Consider the following 15,196-nt stretch of genomic DNA (forward strand, 5'->3'; position numbering starts at 1 on the left):
GTCAAATGACAAACGTGTAGTAAGTGAAAAATTGCTAATTTTGACAGTAAAATAATCGATAAACCTACTAAAAATTTGGTCCAAGACATTATTCTTAAAATTAGAAATCGCATAAAGAAATCCAAATCATATAAAACCCTATAACTAGGATAAATATGATTTTTTTTTTTCTCATTTTTTTTTTTCGTTTGAGAAAATGTTATGATATAACAGTTTTTTTTTTTTTTTTTTTTTTTTGTTTCTGTGAAGTTTACATTTGAGAAAATATATTACTTGTGTTACACCTATTTATTTTTTAGAAAGCTAAATCACACGTAAAGTTCATTCCTTATAGTTAAGAAAAAAAATAGTTGCCGTGAAGGATAGAGCGGCCATCCGACTCTTCTACTAAGGGCAACCATACCAAATCTTCATTTTTATTTATTTATTTATTAATTTATAAAATAATAAATAAATAGAAAATTTAGTCACTTTTCTTCGCCTTTGGAGCGCATGGTGAGGAGGGTCCCAGGCCCAGCAACTTGGCCCATCGCTATTATCAATGCATATGGAGATAAAAAGGTCGTACCTTTTTGTCACGACCAATTCGACCATACCCACTGCATGTGTGCATAAAGGCCAAAGAGAAAGAATGGACCCTTATGATAAAGAATTTGGTAGAAAGATATCCATCCATTTTCTTTTTCTTTTTTCTTTTCTTTTTTATTTTTCAACACTCCTCTCATAATAGTATATTGAGTAACAGGCGCACGCTTTCTGTTTACTTTGTCGGCAGAAGACTACTTACTCTCAAGTTCATTCGCAATTCAGTAATAATTACAAGAGCCACATTTGGAATCATATTATTTAAGCAAGAGCCCCTACCGGTCCTTAAAAGTGGTGTTTTGTAGCATCTAATCACCTTGTGACACATCATCAATTTAAGAAAAATACAAAAAATAAAAATAAGGACAACCACAATAAATCAAAATGAGAAAGATCAAAAAAAAAAAAACTCGTAGCCAGCAATGCCAAACCCACGGCTTCAAACCCGTTGCTCGTGACCCCCCTCAAACCCCGCCAGCGCTGTGACCCGCCTCAAAACCCGTTTTTAAAATTCCAAAATATGTTTCTAATGCCTAAAAACTTGTTTTTAATGCTTCAAAACTCGTTTTTTTATCCAAAACTAAATCTTAGAGAGTAAATATTAACTCTTTAGGAATTTTATTACCCTAAAGACCAAAAAAAAATGATGTCGGCGCCGGAGAGGGTGACCTAACCAGCCATGGGTCTGCCCAGCGCGGTTTTAAAAGACCCAACGCCATTTCTTCGTTCTTTGCTAAACTCACGGCCATTTCTTCTTTCTCTCTTGTATTCTTTTTCCTTCTTTCTCTCTTTTCTTCGGCCGGTGTATTTGGTAGTGCTCTTCCCTCTTTGTGGATCCCTCCTGCTGCTGGTTGGATAAAAGGCAACTTTGATGTTGCTGTGAAGGGATCTTTTGCAGTTGCTGCTGCTGTGCTTAGTGATGAAAAGGGTGCTATTGTAGGTGCTGCCACGTAGAGGTTAAATTGTCCAGATGCCCTTCAAGGAGAGGCCCTTGCAGCCTTGCTGACCACTCGACTGGCAGCCTCTTTTGGTTGTAATTTTCTTTCTTTGAAAGGAGACGCTCTTCTAGTGGTGTTAGCTATTAATAACCCTTCCCTTTTCTCTTCTTGGAATTTTGCTAATTGTATTTATGATATTAGTGTAGTTTTAGCTCATTTTCAAAGTTGGAATGCTTTGAAGGTTTCACATAGTGCCAACTTTCGGGCACGTGCTCTAGCTAAATGGGCCGCTTCCCATCTTGTTTTTGGAAGCATTCCCACAGGATCGCCTATTCTCTCTTCCATCCGGATCAGAAATGGGAAAGATCCTCCCCTGTAGTCATTTTCCTTCATTCAATTAACAAAAAAAAAAAAAAAAAAAGTTAATTTCTTGCACTTGTTGTGGTCTACCTTAGGTGTCAGGTGTTGTTTGGGGGCTGTAAAGTGTGGGTTTTACCCCACGTCCAATGTAAGGTTTTCCCTATTTAAAGCTGATAAAAGGTACTTTTCTAGTTGAAAACAGTTTTGAAAATATTTTTGTTCTGTTTTTAAAACTATATATATTAGTTATTGATAAATAATTTAAAATACAAATCACTTTTTAGAATATTTTTCAAATGTAGATCCCTTAAAAAAAAAAAAAAAAAACATTTATTACTCCCCATAAAATGTAGATCCATTCAAAGAAGGAAAAAGAAAATTAATCATAAAACATAAAGTTGAAATATTTAAAATCCTAGGCATTATTAAAGAAAAAAAAAATTGGGTTATTCGAAAGCCGGAATATGATCATCTTCATTTTTAAGTGAAATACAAAGCGGTCAATATTAAAATTTTCATATCTAATTGTATATATGTTTGAACATAGTGAATATGTAACCATGTCATTCAAGAATTTTAAATGACATTGCACTATGTACATGCTAAATGTAACTAAATAAGATATTGACTATAAAATAAAAATGAAATTGAGAAGATTCTAGTCCCTCTAAATAAGGGTGACAATTTGTGTTTATGTGTCAGCAGTGGCGGATCTAGGAATAGAAGTTACCAGAGGCGTAAATTTTTTTTTTTTTTTTTCTCTTTATGTATTATATATATTTTTTATAATACGGTAAATACAATCAAAAAATAAATTATATCATAATATATGTATCACAAATCAAATCAAACTCATCAAATTACCCAAAAAAAAAAATCAAAGTAACTATTAAAAATCTTCATCTAATGACATCACAAACACATAATAATTTAAACTACTTACGAAATAAACTAAGCACAATTAAATGACTACTAGTGTCTAAGAAAAATGAGTACTTTTAGTGGGCTATTAGCATACGGCTATTTCTTTTAGAAAAGCCTCAAATCTCAAAACATAAATTATATTAGAGTTTAAGCCTACATAAAAGAGACTAGAATCTAAATTTACCCCCAAAAAAAAAAAAAAAATCACATTTATCTATAAACTATGACTAGAAACACTAAAAAATTCACCCGCTATATTTTTTTAATAATAAACTATTATCTATTCTCTCTCCACTAATAAAATATAACTTTATTCTCTCTCTCTTTAATAAAAAATAGCCTCATTTCTTTACATAATGGCCATTTAAGGACCAATAGAAGGCTAAGGGTGCCCCTAGTAATTTTTTTTTACCAGGGGCACCCATAAAATTTTGAATGAAAATGCTTAATAAATTTTTTTTAAAAAAAATTTACCAGGGGCGCCTGCCCCCAGGGCGCCCCTATGTAAATCCGCCACTGTGTGTCAGGTTCGAAATGTATTGAAATATGCATATAAAACTATACAAGTTAATCATATCCTAACCTATTATAATTATACATATTATATCCTTTAACTATAATCCTTTAATTTTGTATTAGATTTGTGTGGATTTATGTCTAGTTCACAGTGGTGTAAAAAATTATCAGCTCTAAATCTTGTGTATAGGGTTTGGGTTGAGGCAGGTGTATAACTCTCTATAAGTTAAATATAACTTGATTATTTAATTAAAAATATATACTACACCCATCAACTTACCCCGCTAATTTAATGTTAAATTCGTCTCAAACTTGCATATCTAAAAAAAAAAAAAATACTAGCTATGGCGGCCATCTTCGCCATTACAACTTTCAGAATCGATGAAACAAATCCAAAAGTAACGCCAAGTTCATTTTCGTACGAGAGTATTTTTTGTGTCGAGGGGTCGCCTTAACGTCAGTAACGTGTAAAAATCTACGAACCGACGCGAGTCACGCGACGAATGTTTTGCTAACGAACGCTGAATTTGGCGACAAAAATATAATGGCGATATGGCGCCGCAACATATCTAAACATATCACTCCCCCGCGAAGCTCTTACGGCGACTATTTTCGGCTTAACATCTCGAACTCTCGCCGCTACAGATAGCTTGGAGCTTGAAAGATCAGTGCAAGACGAATCCAGCAACTATTACTAGAAATTGCCCACTAAATCAGGACCCATATATGCTCTGATCAGAGAGAATCCCCACAATTCTGAACCAAAATCAGATACGGTTCCAGCTATTGAAGCCCCACAGATGTCATGCCTGAAGCTGCCCATGGCAACAGCTTCTGTTTACTACACCCACAAGCCCAGCGGTGGCGGCCACCGCAGCCTGACCAAATGGGTCCGCACCAGCACCACCACCGCCACCTCACTCGCCAAACTAAAGCCCAGACCGATACCATACGTGGCCCTAAATAGCTACATCAACAACAGCGAGCGAAGAATACCGGTTATTTATAAACATGGGTGGAGGATAGCCCCGTGCGCACCCCTCACACCCGCGGCGCACGATAAGGAACCCCCTAAAGTGCTTGGGTTTCGTGGCCTCCACCACAAGCATTGCCTCGCTTTCTCTTCAGGTACGTCTAGCTCAGAAGAGAAAGAAGGATTTTCGGGCTCTGGGTCGGGTCTCGTGGCGGATATGGGTTCCGAGAGCAAAAAGGACCACCACGATTTGGTCCAATCGCCCTCGTCAATGCAAAATCAACAAAAACGACAGCATCAGCCTCCAAAATTGCTCACGTTGCCTACAATCTTAACGCTTGGCCGCGTCGCCGCAGTGCCGGTTCTCGTAAGCAGTATGTGCATTTTTTTTTTTTGCTATGAAACTTTTGGGGCGGGTTAGTTTTGGAATTGGGGCTGTTTTGAGAGATGGGATTTTGTTGTTTTAATGATCCGATCGAAGTTTTATTGAAAAGTTTGGAACTGGTGTATTTGGCTGCCACATGTTTGAGGTTTACTTTGAGAATGTGATATGCATGGGACGCTTAGTTTTGGCGTAGGACCAATTATAGATTGGATGTTGGCTTGTGATAATGTTTGAATATCAGGATTCTATATCAGTGTATCTGAGCTGTGATGGACGTTTGATTTTGGCAGTGAGATCAATATGTATTGTTTATAGCTAAGCTTTGGATAATACGTTCTTTGTTTTGTGAATTTGATCTCTTTTTGGCTCTTTATGATGCTGAGATTTCGGGTGTTTTGATTGTAAATTTCTTGAGTTTGGTTCATCTTTCGTTAGGTTGCAAATTGAATTAGATTTTTTGAATTTCAGATTTTTGTTTGTGTATGAAGCATACGAGGTATGATGGATAGTTTATTTGCTTTGAAATATGTGTTTATGTGTTTCTATGGCAGCACCATTTAGTGATATCTGTACCGGTGGTACACCATGGTATTCTGAGCTGCTTTGTGCTGCTACGCAGCCTCTTAACTGTGTGCTTGAAGAGATTGCTTAATGCAGAACTGCCGATGATTGTTGAAGTGATTGTATATTTTAGTGTTCATTGAATGAAAGCCTTGCGATTGATGAGACTAACATTATCATATCTTTCATCAGCCTTCTATGTAGATAGTTGGTGGGGAACAACTGCTACGACAAGTATCTTCATTGCTGCTGCAGTTACAGATTGGCTTGATGGCTATCTTGCTCGGAAGGTATACTAGTACTTTGTCTTTCAAACTGTATAGGAGCAGATCTCGTGGCAAATTAATTGTTCTGAAGATTTTAATGTGTCTGTGACATCTTATAAGGGCTAAATTCTTAAATACATTTCAGATGAGTCTAGGATCTGCATTTGGTGCATTTCTAGATCCAGTAGCTGATAAGGTATGGTCTTTCGTCTATAATTAAAGTTTTATAGCCTTTTGCTTTTAGTTAGTTGATACAATACAGGTGCTTTGTTCAGCTGGTGAGAAACGTTATTGAGTTCTTTTTTGATAGTCATGCCTACTGAATGCAGCTTATGGTTGCTGCAACATTGGTCTTGTTGTGTACTAGACCCACAGAAGTTGCCATATTTGGGCAAGTGCCATGGCTTTTGGCTGCACCTTCAATTGCCATAATTGGTAGAGAGGTAATATATTTTAGTACGGATTTTCTTGTATCTCGTTAGCCAACTAATACTTTTGTTTTGCATGACTTACATCTTATTCTTGATCTTCCCCGATTGTTTCTCCCCTTTTGCCAAGAGTTATGACTGCGATCCTCTGTTGGGTCAAAAGCAGTATCAAAGCCATACGATTATTCATAAGAATCCTTGTTACATACTTGAGCACGAGCTTTTGCTTGTGCATGTGTTCATGCTATGCATGTATATTTGTGTCAAGCTTTGGGCGCCTATCATGTTTTGACTCATAGTGGTTCCTGGGGCTTCTATTATCACCATTCTTTTTCCCCCTTTTCTCTCAAGCAATTATACTTATATCTTACTTGCCGAAAAGAGAATTATACTTGCATAGTGTTTGGTTATATCCGTTTATGTTTTAGTTGATAGCAGATCTCTTACAAATTATTTTGAAACTTTTATGTAGATAACCATGTCTGCGGTTAGAGAATGGGCTGCTTCTCAAAATAGTAAGCTTTTAGAGGTTTGTTCTCTTCCCTATACTTTGTCTGAGTACCACTTTTGGTTCCTAACTCATTTGATCCTTTAGCTGGAAATACATTACGAAAACAATAATTATATTCAGGCTGTTGCTGTAAATAACTTGGGGAAGTGGAAAACAGCCACACAGATGACAGCGCTAACCATCCTTTTGGCTACCCGAGATAGCAGGTTCGTTGTCTCATTTATCTGGCCTATTGGGTCACTCTTGTTCTAGCTTAATCAAGATTAAGGAGATATTTCCTTGAAAGATAACTTGGTGGATATTGTTGCAAGTATCTGACTTGTGTCGTATTTATTTTTCTTTTTATCCCGGCATTGTGCAGTCTTGGAGGGTCAGGGATTCTAGTAGTCTCTGGGGTTATGTTGCTTTACGTCTCAGCTGGACTTGCCGTATGGTCATTAGTTGTATACATGAGGAAGATTTCGAGAGTATTGCTGAGGTAGTCAGGTTGCCGCACGGCACACTTATATATATATATATATATATACTCTTCATCAAGAGCTTGTTTAGATGTGGGAACAGTACTTGAAGTTCCTTGCACATAACACTTGTGATGATTATCTACATGCATTGGTGCACTATTCTTCAAATAGGTGGATGAAGAGTAAAGATGTTCTGTGAAAAGTTCCTGCTCTTTAAATAGGTGGATGAAGAGCAATTTTTTCCTTGGAGCCAATGTTTGTTTTTAACACTGACTTGGAAGATGCTGTATCTTCGAGGCTATGGTTGGAGAATTTAGCAGTATTCTGGTTGTTGTTGCTGTTTTGGAGTTGAATGTAGTTTATTTGCGCGAATTCTTTTGTCAGAAAAGTGTAAAACAAGAATTACGAAAAGTTAAAGAAAATAACGTATGTTTTTTTTGTTAGCAGATGTTCTCTGCTGGTTCAACACTTACAGGGTTTTTAATGACTGTACAGAAGAAAAATTAGGCAGATCGTAGTTTATGCTATTTCAACAGTTTTTCACAAAATTTAAGCCAGCTCTCTCGAATAATCTTACCTTTATGGTATAGGAAAGTTAGACTCTGCCATAGTCGGATAGGTTTCTTTATGTAGATCAACCCTGCAATTAGGGATGACAATTCATGTTTACGTATCGGGTTTAGGTCGTATTAAGGCATAAATATAAGATTATATATGTCAATTTTAATCCAACCTATTTAATTAAATATAATCGACCTTTCTCAATGCTAAGAGAGCAGCCTTGCTTCACCAAAAACCCTAAAAGAGGGGTTGCAATTGGTTGGGTAACATGATAAACTGCAAAGGGGGGCCTAATATACGTTGAGGCCCTCGTGCATAATGTTGCTACGTAAATGAGGCTATCACGTTGGGTGACATTGGTACCTGGCCACGTCTTGCATCACACTGCTCAGTCACCCTACTAACCTTGATGCCCAATTTTTTCTTCCTCCTTGTAAAGTGCAAAATGATTTAAGCTAAGGTGCAAGGATACGTTTCTGCATTCAAAATTACCAAATATTTGATTATGAGTGCTATTAAGAGTACAACTTTTACAAGTTCAAAATGATTTAAGCTAAGGTGCAAGGATATGTTTCTGCATTAAAAAGTACCAAATATTAGATTATGAGTGCCATTAAGAGTACTACAACTTTGTAAAGTGCAAAATGATTTAAGCTAAGGTGCAAGGATACATTTCTGCATTAAAAATTACCAAATATTAGATTATGAGTGCTATTAAGAGTACTACAACTTTTACAAGTTCTTACAAACTGACATGACACTATGTCAACCACTAAAATGTAAACTTCCACCCACAAAACCGTCTACATAGCACTTAAAAACATGTCCTCCAATACCACCACAAAAGGCACACAGGAGATATTTAATGCCATTTCTAGAACGGTGGGAAGTTCTAGAACTCTGTAATTTGAGGCTGATTTCAGAGTTGTGCCTGCACAAGAAATGGTTCAGGAGACGCAATTAGCAGCCTTTCATCAAGTCATACTATAGGCAACTGTTTTAAGAGAATTTAACTAGTACTGTCGGAAGGAGGGAATACCGAGAAGCGTTTCTTGTATATATCCACCAGCTCCTTTGGTTCACGTCGAGTTTGTTTGTAGGCCTCATTTTTGTCCATCTCCTACAAAATATTGATAAAACATCAGATTATATCAGCTTAATATTTCATTTGTCCCTTTAAATGCGAACCCATTTATTTTGTTCCTTTTCTATTTACAAATTGATACTCCAAACTGTTCCAAATATCTGAATGACTTCTTTCTGCCAAGGGAAGGAAATATTTCAACAGTAATAACATACATGTAGCAGAGTGTGCACTTGCTTTCTTCTATCTACAGTATCTGTGAGACTTTAAAAAGTCAGTCCCATATTGTGCGGGTACTGTTCACGTCAAGTGAGAGTGTTAAAAATGTGCTTATGGGTTGGTACTTACTAAGTGAGACTAGGTTTTATAAGTAATCAAGTCATTTTGAAATGATAATAAAAATGTGACTAGCGTTTTCTCTGACTGTTATGATATCACACCTCCAATGCCGTATTGCACAAGCAATTAGTGTATGTTAATCTTTTGTGATGCGAACAGAAACAGGTAGAGAAACATTCAAAAGTTTGAAGAACTTTTTAAGCCAAAACAAGACATCCATGGTTGAGCTCAGATGAGGTGGAAGGAGACTGACTCATGGAGCTTAAAAAGCTTTCAGCTTCTTAACACCCTAGATTTGTTGAAGCCTATGAGAGCAAAGAGGCTTAAGATATCCCACTGAAAAATAACAGAATCAGATAAGCATGGTCAACATCAATTTCATTGTACCTCAATCCAAGCTGCCAGTTTAGGCCTGCCCGCTGTAATGTCGTACTTCTTTACATCCAATAAGAAAGGCTGAAATCTATCAATAAATGGAGCATACGCTATATCCACCTGAAGATTACAAAATAAAGTGCAACTGACTTCACTTCTTCACAACATGCAACAAAAATGTTTCCAGCACTGGTCAAATGAGATAGCTCTACATGGGGGAAACCCTACCACAACCTGTCACTATTACCATAACATTGCATAATATCTACCTTTCCATCGCTTGATAATAGTAAGACTCCAAACAGCAAATGGAAGAAAGCGGATTTCGTTACTATTGAAAAAAAAAATAATAATAAATAAATAAATCTCATACCAGACTGAACTGACCGAGGAAAAAAGGTCCATCTTCAAACTTGGAAAGAGCCGTTTCGATGTAATCAAATGCAGCACCTGGTACAGTTTACCACTATAGTGTTATATAGGCATTTGTAGACTAAGGACATTAAGCTGCCATTCAAGTTACCTGCTTCATTTCCATCTCCTTTGAAGGAAGAAATCACAGCTTTGTTGAACGTGTCAGTATAGGACAACAACTCTTCTGCAAATTCTTTCTTGGCAGGATCCTACAGTTCAGGCTCTTCAGGTTATAAGGAATCTTTATAAAATGTGGTGGTTAAAAAACAAGCACCAGATTTTTTCTCCAAATCTTACATCAGGGAAAAGTGAAGGCCCTTCGAAGTGATTATCGATATATTTAATCAAATCAAGACTCTCTCCTTTGACTTCGTTTTTGTGTTCCAATGATGGCACCTGTTCAAGAACTTCACATAAAGAACAGCAGAAAAGGAAAAATAAAAATGAACAGCACTAAATTGCACGTAGCACCCACAGGTTTCTTCTTTAGCCATCAGTTTGTCTGACTACAACTTCAGACACTGTTCTAGTGTTCTGTTCTTAACTAGTTTTAGCTTAAGAATGCAGCATATATGCTAGCTCAGAGAAATATTATTTGGAGGAAGCATGAAGGCATTCCATGAAGTGAAATCATTCAACTGTTTTACCTAACATTCAAAACGAGTCCTCATCTACTTTGTGTTTTGTTTTTATTGTCTCGAGAAATGGCATTGCACACGTTGTCAATAGTTATTAATGATCTTTCATTTTCCACTCTGTTGTAGAGGTGAAATGCATTATTTTAATTGCCAGGGAACACAAGATGGAAGTGTGTTTTCATATTAACATCCAAGTAGCTGAAGAAAATATAGCATTTATATAGTTCACCTTGTTAGCTGGGTAGACTTTCTCCTTGTACCAATCAGGCCTGTTTTGCAGATCAAGAGGAACCAATTTTATCTTGTCTTGCAATCCCTGCTCCCCCACATTATTGGACACCAAATTAAAACAGAAGAATAAGTTCTACAATAAGATTGAAAAAGCAAATTTCTAAAATGGCAGATCAATAAGCTTAGATGAGACATATTGCAAGTTTGCAACCTACTTGCTCCTTAGCTAAGAAAAGGAACAAATAAAAATCCTTTATTCCAAATATGATTTGCGTCAGTACCTTTTTGGGACTTGAGGGAACAAAAGCCCCCACCCAACTATGCTTACCACTGTTGGCTTAGTTGAGATTAGCTTTTCATGTTCTACCAAGAATTTAATCATTAAATTAACATTCTAAAGCACACAACAACAAGAACCCAGATCACGAAGAAATTTGAAAACAACCTTACAATTCCGGGTGATCCACACACGCTGCGCGTAGGGGCATGCGTATGATATATACAACCTTCAACGCATGAAAATGCATAACTTGTCATGGTCAGATTCAGAAAGAAGTAATCTTTAGGAAAAATAAAATAGAAAAGTTCAAACGGGAGTTGAAACAAACACATATATTGGAACTAAATGAAGGCAGAAGGCCCAAAAGATCACTATTACAATTAAACAGGAGCAAAAACTGAAGCAGCTAAGAATCCAACCTTGTAGTTCCATCAAAAAGTGGAGGTGGTTCTGAAGTAGAATCAAGCGCTGGTGGAAGGACCTCTTTCACAATTCTGCATAGAGAAAGATAGAGAGTGAGTTCATCACGTAAAACCCAGTTTCTTTTTTCCTTTTTTGTTCTTTTTGGCAAAACAAAAATCATAGCAAAACATATATATAGCATACGTGCGGGTGAATCTGTGTACCCAAAAGAAGAAAAAAAAAGAAAAAAAAGAGGGTGTCTGTATCTGTGTTGAGCTCTAATTTTCTTGAATTCTATTTTCACGTCAACCAAGCAGAGCATCTCTTACGACTTACCCAGCTGCCATTTTTGCAGATTGCGCTGTGGCTCTGGTTCTCCCAAGTGCTTGAAGTTTAAGCTTTGGAGGAGATAAGTTGGTCTTTGGGAATCTAACGAGTGTCACTTTATTGGAGAATGATACGAGGGAGAAAGGGACTGAAGGAGTGAGCCGTGAGGAAGAACAGCTCACCTTCAAACTGGCCATTCTTTTTGGGGCTACGTTTGATGGTTAATTTTAGGCCCACTAAAACTTCTTCCTTTAGTAATGTTATTTCTTGCGGAACCTGTCCGCAAAGTATCCGGATTCGGATTCTCATTAATTGGATATTTTTTAATTATTAATCTGGCTATTTATTTTTATCTAACAGCTTATACTACGTCATGTGTTTCGTTCAACTTTTAATGATAAAATATTAATCAACTTTTTAAAAAAATTAAAATTAAAATAATAAAAAATTCAAATAAGTTTTTTTAAGACTATAGGCCACCCTCATGGCTCAGTTAGAGTTGTTGGCCACTCAGAGTTTTTTAAAAATTATTTTAATTTTTTATTGTTTTTATTTAATTTTTTTAAAAAAATTAATTAATATTTTAATATTAAAAGTTAAGCAAAACACGTAGCGTGGTATGAACTATTAAATGAAAATGAAACGACAAGATCAACAATTAGAGAACGTCCGATTTTCCTTCAAATTTGAAGGAATCGCTGGTCAGCCTTTTAATTAATTAATTAAAAAAAAAAAAAGGCGTACGTTTTGTATATTGTTAGGTCTTCATTTTACCCTAAATCCCAAATCTCCCACCTCTGTCTCTCTCTCTCAATTTCTCCCACCCCTCCCACCCACCACCACAACCGGCCGCCACTACCATTCACCACCGCCAGCCACATCATCCAGTGGCTACACCGCCGGCCACCACGAAGCAGAAGCAGCGCCAACCATCCAAAAACTGGCAGGCCGAACACTACCCTAACCTGATATTTGAGGTAGGCTGAATGGGTATAGCTTTTGTTGGGCTGAAATCTTGATAGGTTTTCTTGTTAGGACCGATTATAGTAAGAAATCCATATAGCCTTAATCATCTCCTTTGTCGGCTTCCAGCTCCTGGGTAGGTTTTTCTTTTTCTCCGATTATGCGCCAGTTGTGGTTGTACATAGCAATCTAGATGACAAGAAACAACAACTGAAACAGCGTGGCAATTGACAAACATGAAGTCCAACCTGAAGCAATTAAGAAGATGTTGATAAGACTGTAATCAGTTTGAAGATAAATGACGAATACATTATTTATATATTTTTTCAATTTGACTCTTTTTTTTTTTTTTTTTTAACTGTAGCATTCACGTGAATTGTATTTTTAACACCAAACCCATTCACATGACCTTTTAATTATTGAAACTTTTCGTATTCTCTTCCCAGGTTAAAAACACTATCTTCTCACATTTTCAGACAAATCTCTTCTTTCCTCTTCCCTCTCCCCTCACCGAAGGCCGGCCACTGGAGACCACAAACACCAAGCACCACTGACGATGAGCCACCCACGTCTCCGGCGCCGAGCTACCCACAGTCAAAATCCCCAAATTTCAAAACCCAAACCCACTGTCAAAATCCATCTTCCCTCTCTTCCACCGACTACGAAACGCATAAGTTTTATTGTCTCTCTGTTATATTTCATGCGTCAAAATTACGTGATGTTGGGGAATAACTCTTAGGGTTATTAATCGTGTTTGTCAATGAAGTTTGGTTGACAGAGCACGCAGATGAATTAGGCTATCAAAGCGAATCTGTTTTTATTGATATAATTAATATCTAAATTAGTATTAAGAGGTGGTTGGACTTACTTTTTACCTATCAAAAAAAAAAAAAAAGTATTAAGAGGTGGTTGGATGTTGATTATTTTAATTTTCTTATCTGATCCTGAGGCTTGTATACGTAGGAAAGAATAGGAATTGATTTCTCGAGCGGTTATTTTTCTTCTATGTTGCTTTGATTTAGGAAGGTAATATTAATTTCTTTTTCTTTAATCATGTTGCAGAAAAAAATTGAAACTGAAATCACACCGGCCTATTGGTAAGAAACTTTTCATTATGATTATTTAGAAATTCAAAAATATTATATTTTTAATCTTTACTTGAGTTTCTACAATCATTCCCAACTTTCGGTTTCTTGAATTTTTTTTTTCTTTAATTTAACTCATTTCTCTTTTTTGAATAGAATTTTGGTATATGATTCTATTTATTTTTTATGATTATGTTCTGGCCGTACTCCAAGTGTTAAATTTTTTCCTTTACTCTGACATTCCCTTTTTTGTCTTATAATTTATGCATCCACTAATTATTATTATTATTATTTAATGGGACCTATATATAAAAACTTATATATAGGTCTATTGGCCACGTAAAAACTTATAAGACAAAGAACTAAAAATATTCAAAAATATTTGTAGTTCTCATAGTTTATATGGATAGATATCTGAGTGAGAGGGACGAATGACTGTCACCGTCCACCACTTGCTACACCCGCCACACTGTTCTTCTCCACTTCCTGCTTTTTCGTCATCAACAAGGTCATTGAGGTCTCGGATCTCCTGCTCTTCCTCCTCATTAGTGGCTCAAATGGATCCGTACAACAACGAGGGGAGAACAAAGTTCAAGGCGTTCCCGTATGTCTCGACCCCACACAAAAACCTGATGGTTGATCTTGTATCAACGGTGGAGAACCGCCTTGACTCAAAGCTCCTTCCTTGTACTCTACCGCCGGATGTACAATACTACCAGAACCAGAGTGGGACCGGCTCTGCTACGCTCCACATCAGATCTGGCCACAAGCCCTCCCAGGTGATTTCCCCTCGACTGCTAATTTAATTGGTTTAATTTGCTTTTTTTGTCTAAACATTTCGCTGTGAATCAGATTGATTTTATATTGGGTAGCTGGATACACTGTGAGCTACCAACGGGAGGAGCACTGAACATAACAAGCCTATCAGCCTATCTGAACCCTTCAACTGACGCACCAAATTTCCTTTTTGAGCTCATTCAGAGCAGCCCAACATCCTTAATTCTCATTCTTGACTTGCCTCCTCGAAAGGATCTTGTTCTCTCCCCAGACTACCTTTGCACATTTTACGAAGACACCCAGCTTGACAGACATCGGCAAACACTTGAGAAAATCCCTGAGGTTCGACCCTATGTCTCTTCATCCCTTTACATACGTTCCCTAGTGTCTCCGACGGCCATTATGGTTCGTATTGAGACAGAGGCCAACGGACAAGGACGAATGGAGGAGGTCATAAAAGATCATATCGATCCCATTGCAAAGGAAGTGTTGGGAATCTGGTTGGATCAATGTGCTTGTGGGGAGAGAGAAGTGGGAGAGACTGAGAGAGGTTATTTGGAAAAGAGGGATGGGTTGGTTAAGAGCAGGACTATTGAGATTGATCTGGGCTCGAGCCTGCCGAGGCTGTTTGGGCCTGAAGTAGCAGAGCGAGTGTTGGGATCCGTACGAGAGTTTTTTACTGCATGAAAAGCTAGTTTGTTGTGTGTATTACAATGTGAGAATTAATGTAAATAATGTGATTGTTAACCTCAAAGAAAAGGGTAAAAAACCGCACTTTTTATTTCTTTAGAAATGTCCTTCTCGTTTTCTCT

General features: G+C 37.0%; 3 protein-coding genes across 4 annotated transcripts; 2 read left to right on the forward strand and 1 right to left on the reverse strand.

The window, feature by feature from the left end:
• The first annotated feature begins 3,823 nt into the window (after positions 1–3,823).
• On the forward strand, positions 3,824–7,351 carry PGPS2 (phosphatidylglycerolphosphate synthase 2). The gene is made up of 7 exons (XM_059602862.2): positions 3,824–4,670; positions 5,435–5,532; positions 5,654–5,704; positions 5,838–5,951; positions 6,409–6,465; positions 6,568–6,653; positions 6,809–7,351. Exons 1-7 carry the CDS (start codon positions 4,124–4,126, stop codon positions 6,927–6,929), a joined length of 1,074 nt encoding a protein of 357 aa, XP_059458845.2. The 5' UTR covers positions 3,824–4,123; the 3' UTR covers positions 6,930–7,351.
• Positions 7,352–8,114: 763 nt separating this feature from the next.
• On the reverse strand, positions 8,115–11,783 carry LOC132188422 (glutathione S-transferase L3). 2 transcript variants are annotated; one of them, XM_059602867.2, is made up of 10 exons: positions 11,569–11,782; positions 11,250–11,324; positions 10,996–11,056; positions 10,549–10,635; positions 9,979–10,077; positions 9,791–9,890; positions 9,641–9,717; positions 9,280–9,387; positions 8,509–8,589; positions 8,115–8,400 (listed from the first exon to the last, which is right to left on the reverse strand). In XM_059602867.2, exons 1-10 carry the CDS (start codon positions 11,754–11,756, stop codon positions 8,389–8,391), a joined length of 888 nt encoding a protein of 295 aa, XP_059458850.2. In that variant the 5' UTR covers positions 11,757–11,782; the 3' UTR covers positions 8,115–8,388. The 2 variants fall into 2 exon arrangements, with proteins under 2 accessions (XP_059458850.2, XP_088374040.1); XM_088517914.1 differs by lacking the exon at positions 8,115–8,400 and having other exon boundaries at positions 8,464–8,589; positions 11,569–11,783.
• A 2,160-nt stretch (positions 11,784–13,943) lies between these two features.
• On the forward strand, positions 13,944–15,177 carry LOC132188419 (red chlorophyll catabolite reductase, chloroplastic). The gene is made up of 2 exons (XM_088517814.1): positions 13,944–14,386; positions 14,460–15,177. The coding sequence occupies exons 1-2, from the start codon at positions 14,039–14,041 to the stop codon at positions 15,069–15,071; spliced, it is 960 nt and encodes a 319-aa protein (XP_088373940.1). The 5' UTR covers positions 13,944–14,038; the 3' UTR covers positions 15,072–15,177.
• The last annotated feature ends 19 nt before the right edge of the window (positions 15,178–15,196 follow it).

The sequence above is a fragment of the Corylus avellana genome, chromosome 6 (genome assembly GCF_965113065.1).
Source record: "Corylus avellana chromosome 6, dhCorAvel1.hap1.2, whole genome shotgun sequence".
Lineage (NCBI taxonomy): Eukaryota > Viridiplantae > Streptophyta > Magnoliopsida > Fagales > Betulaceae > Corylus > Corylus avellana.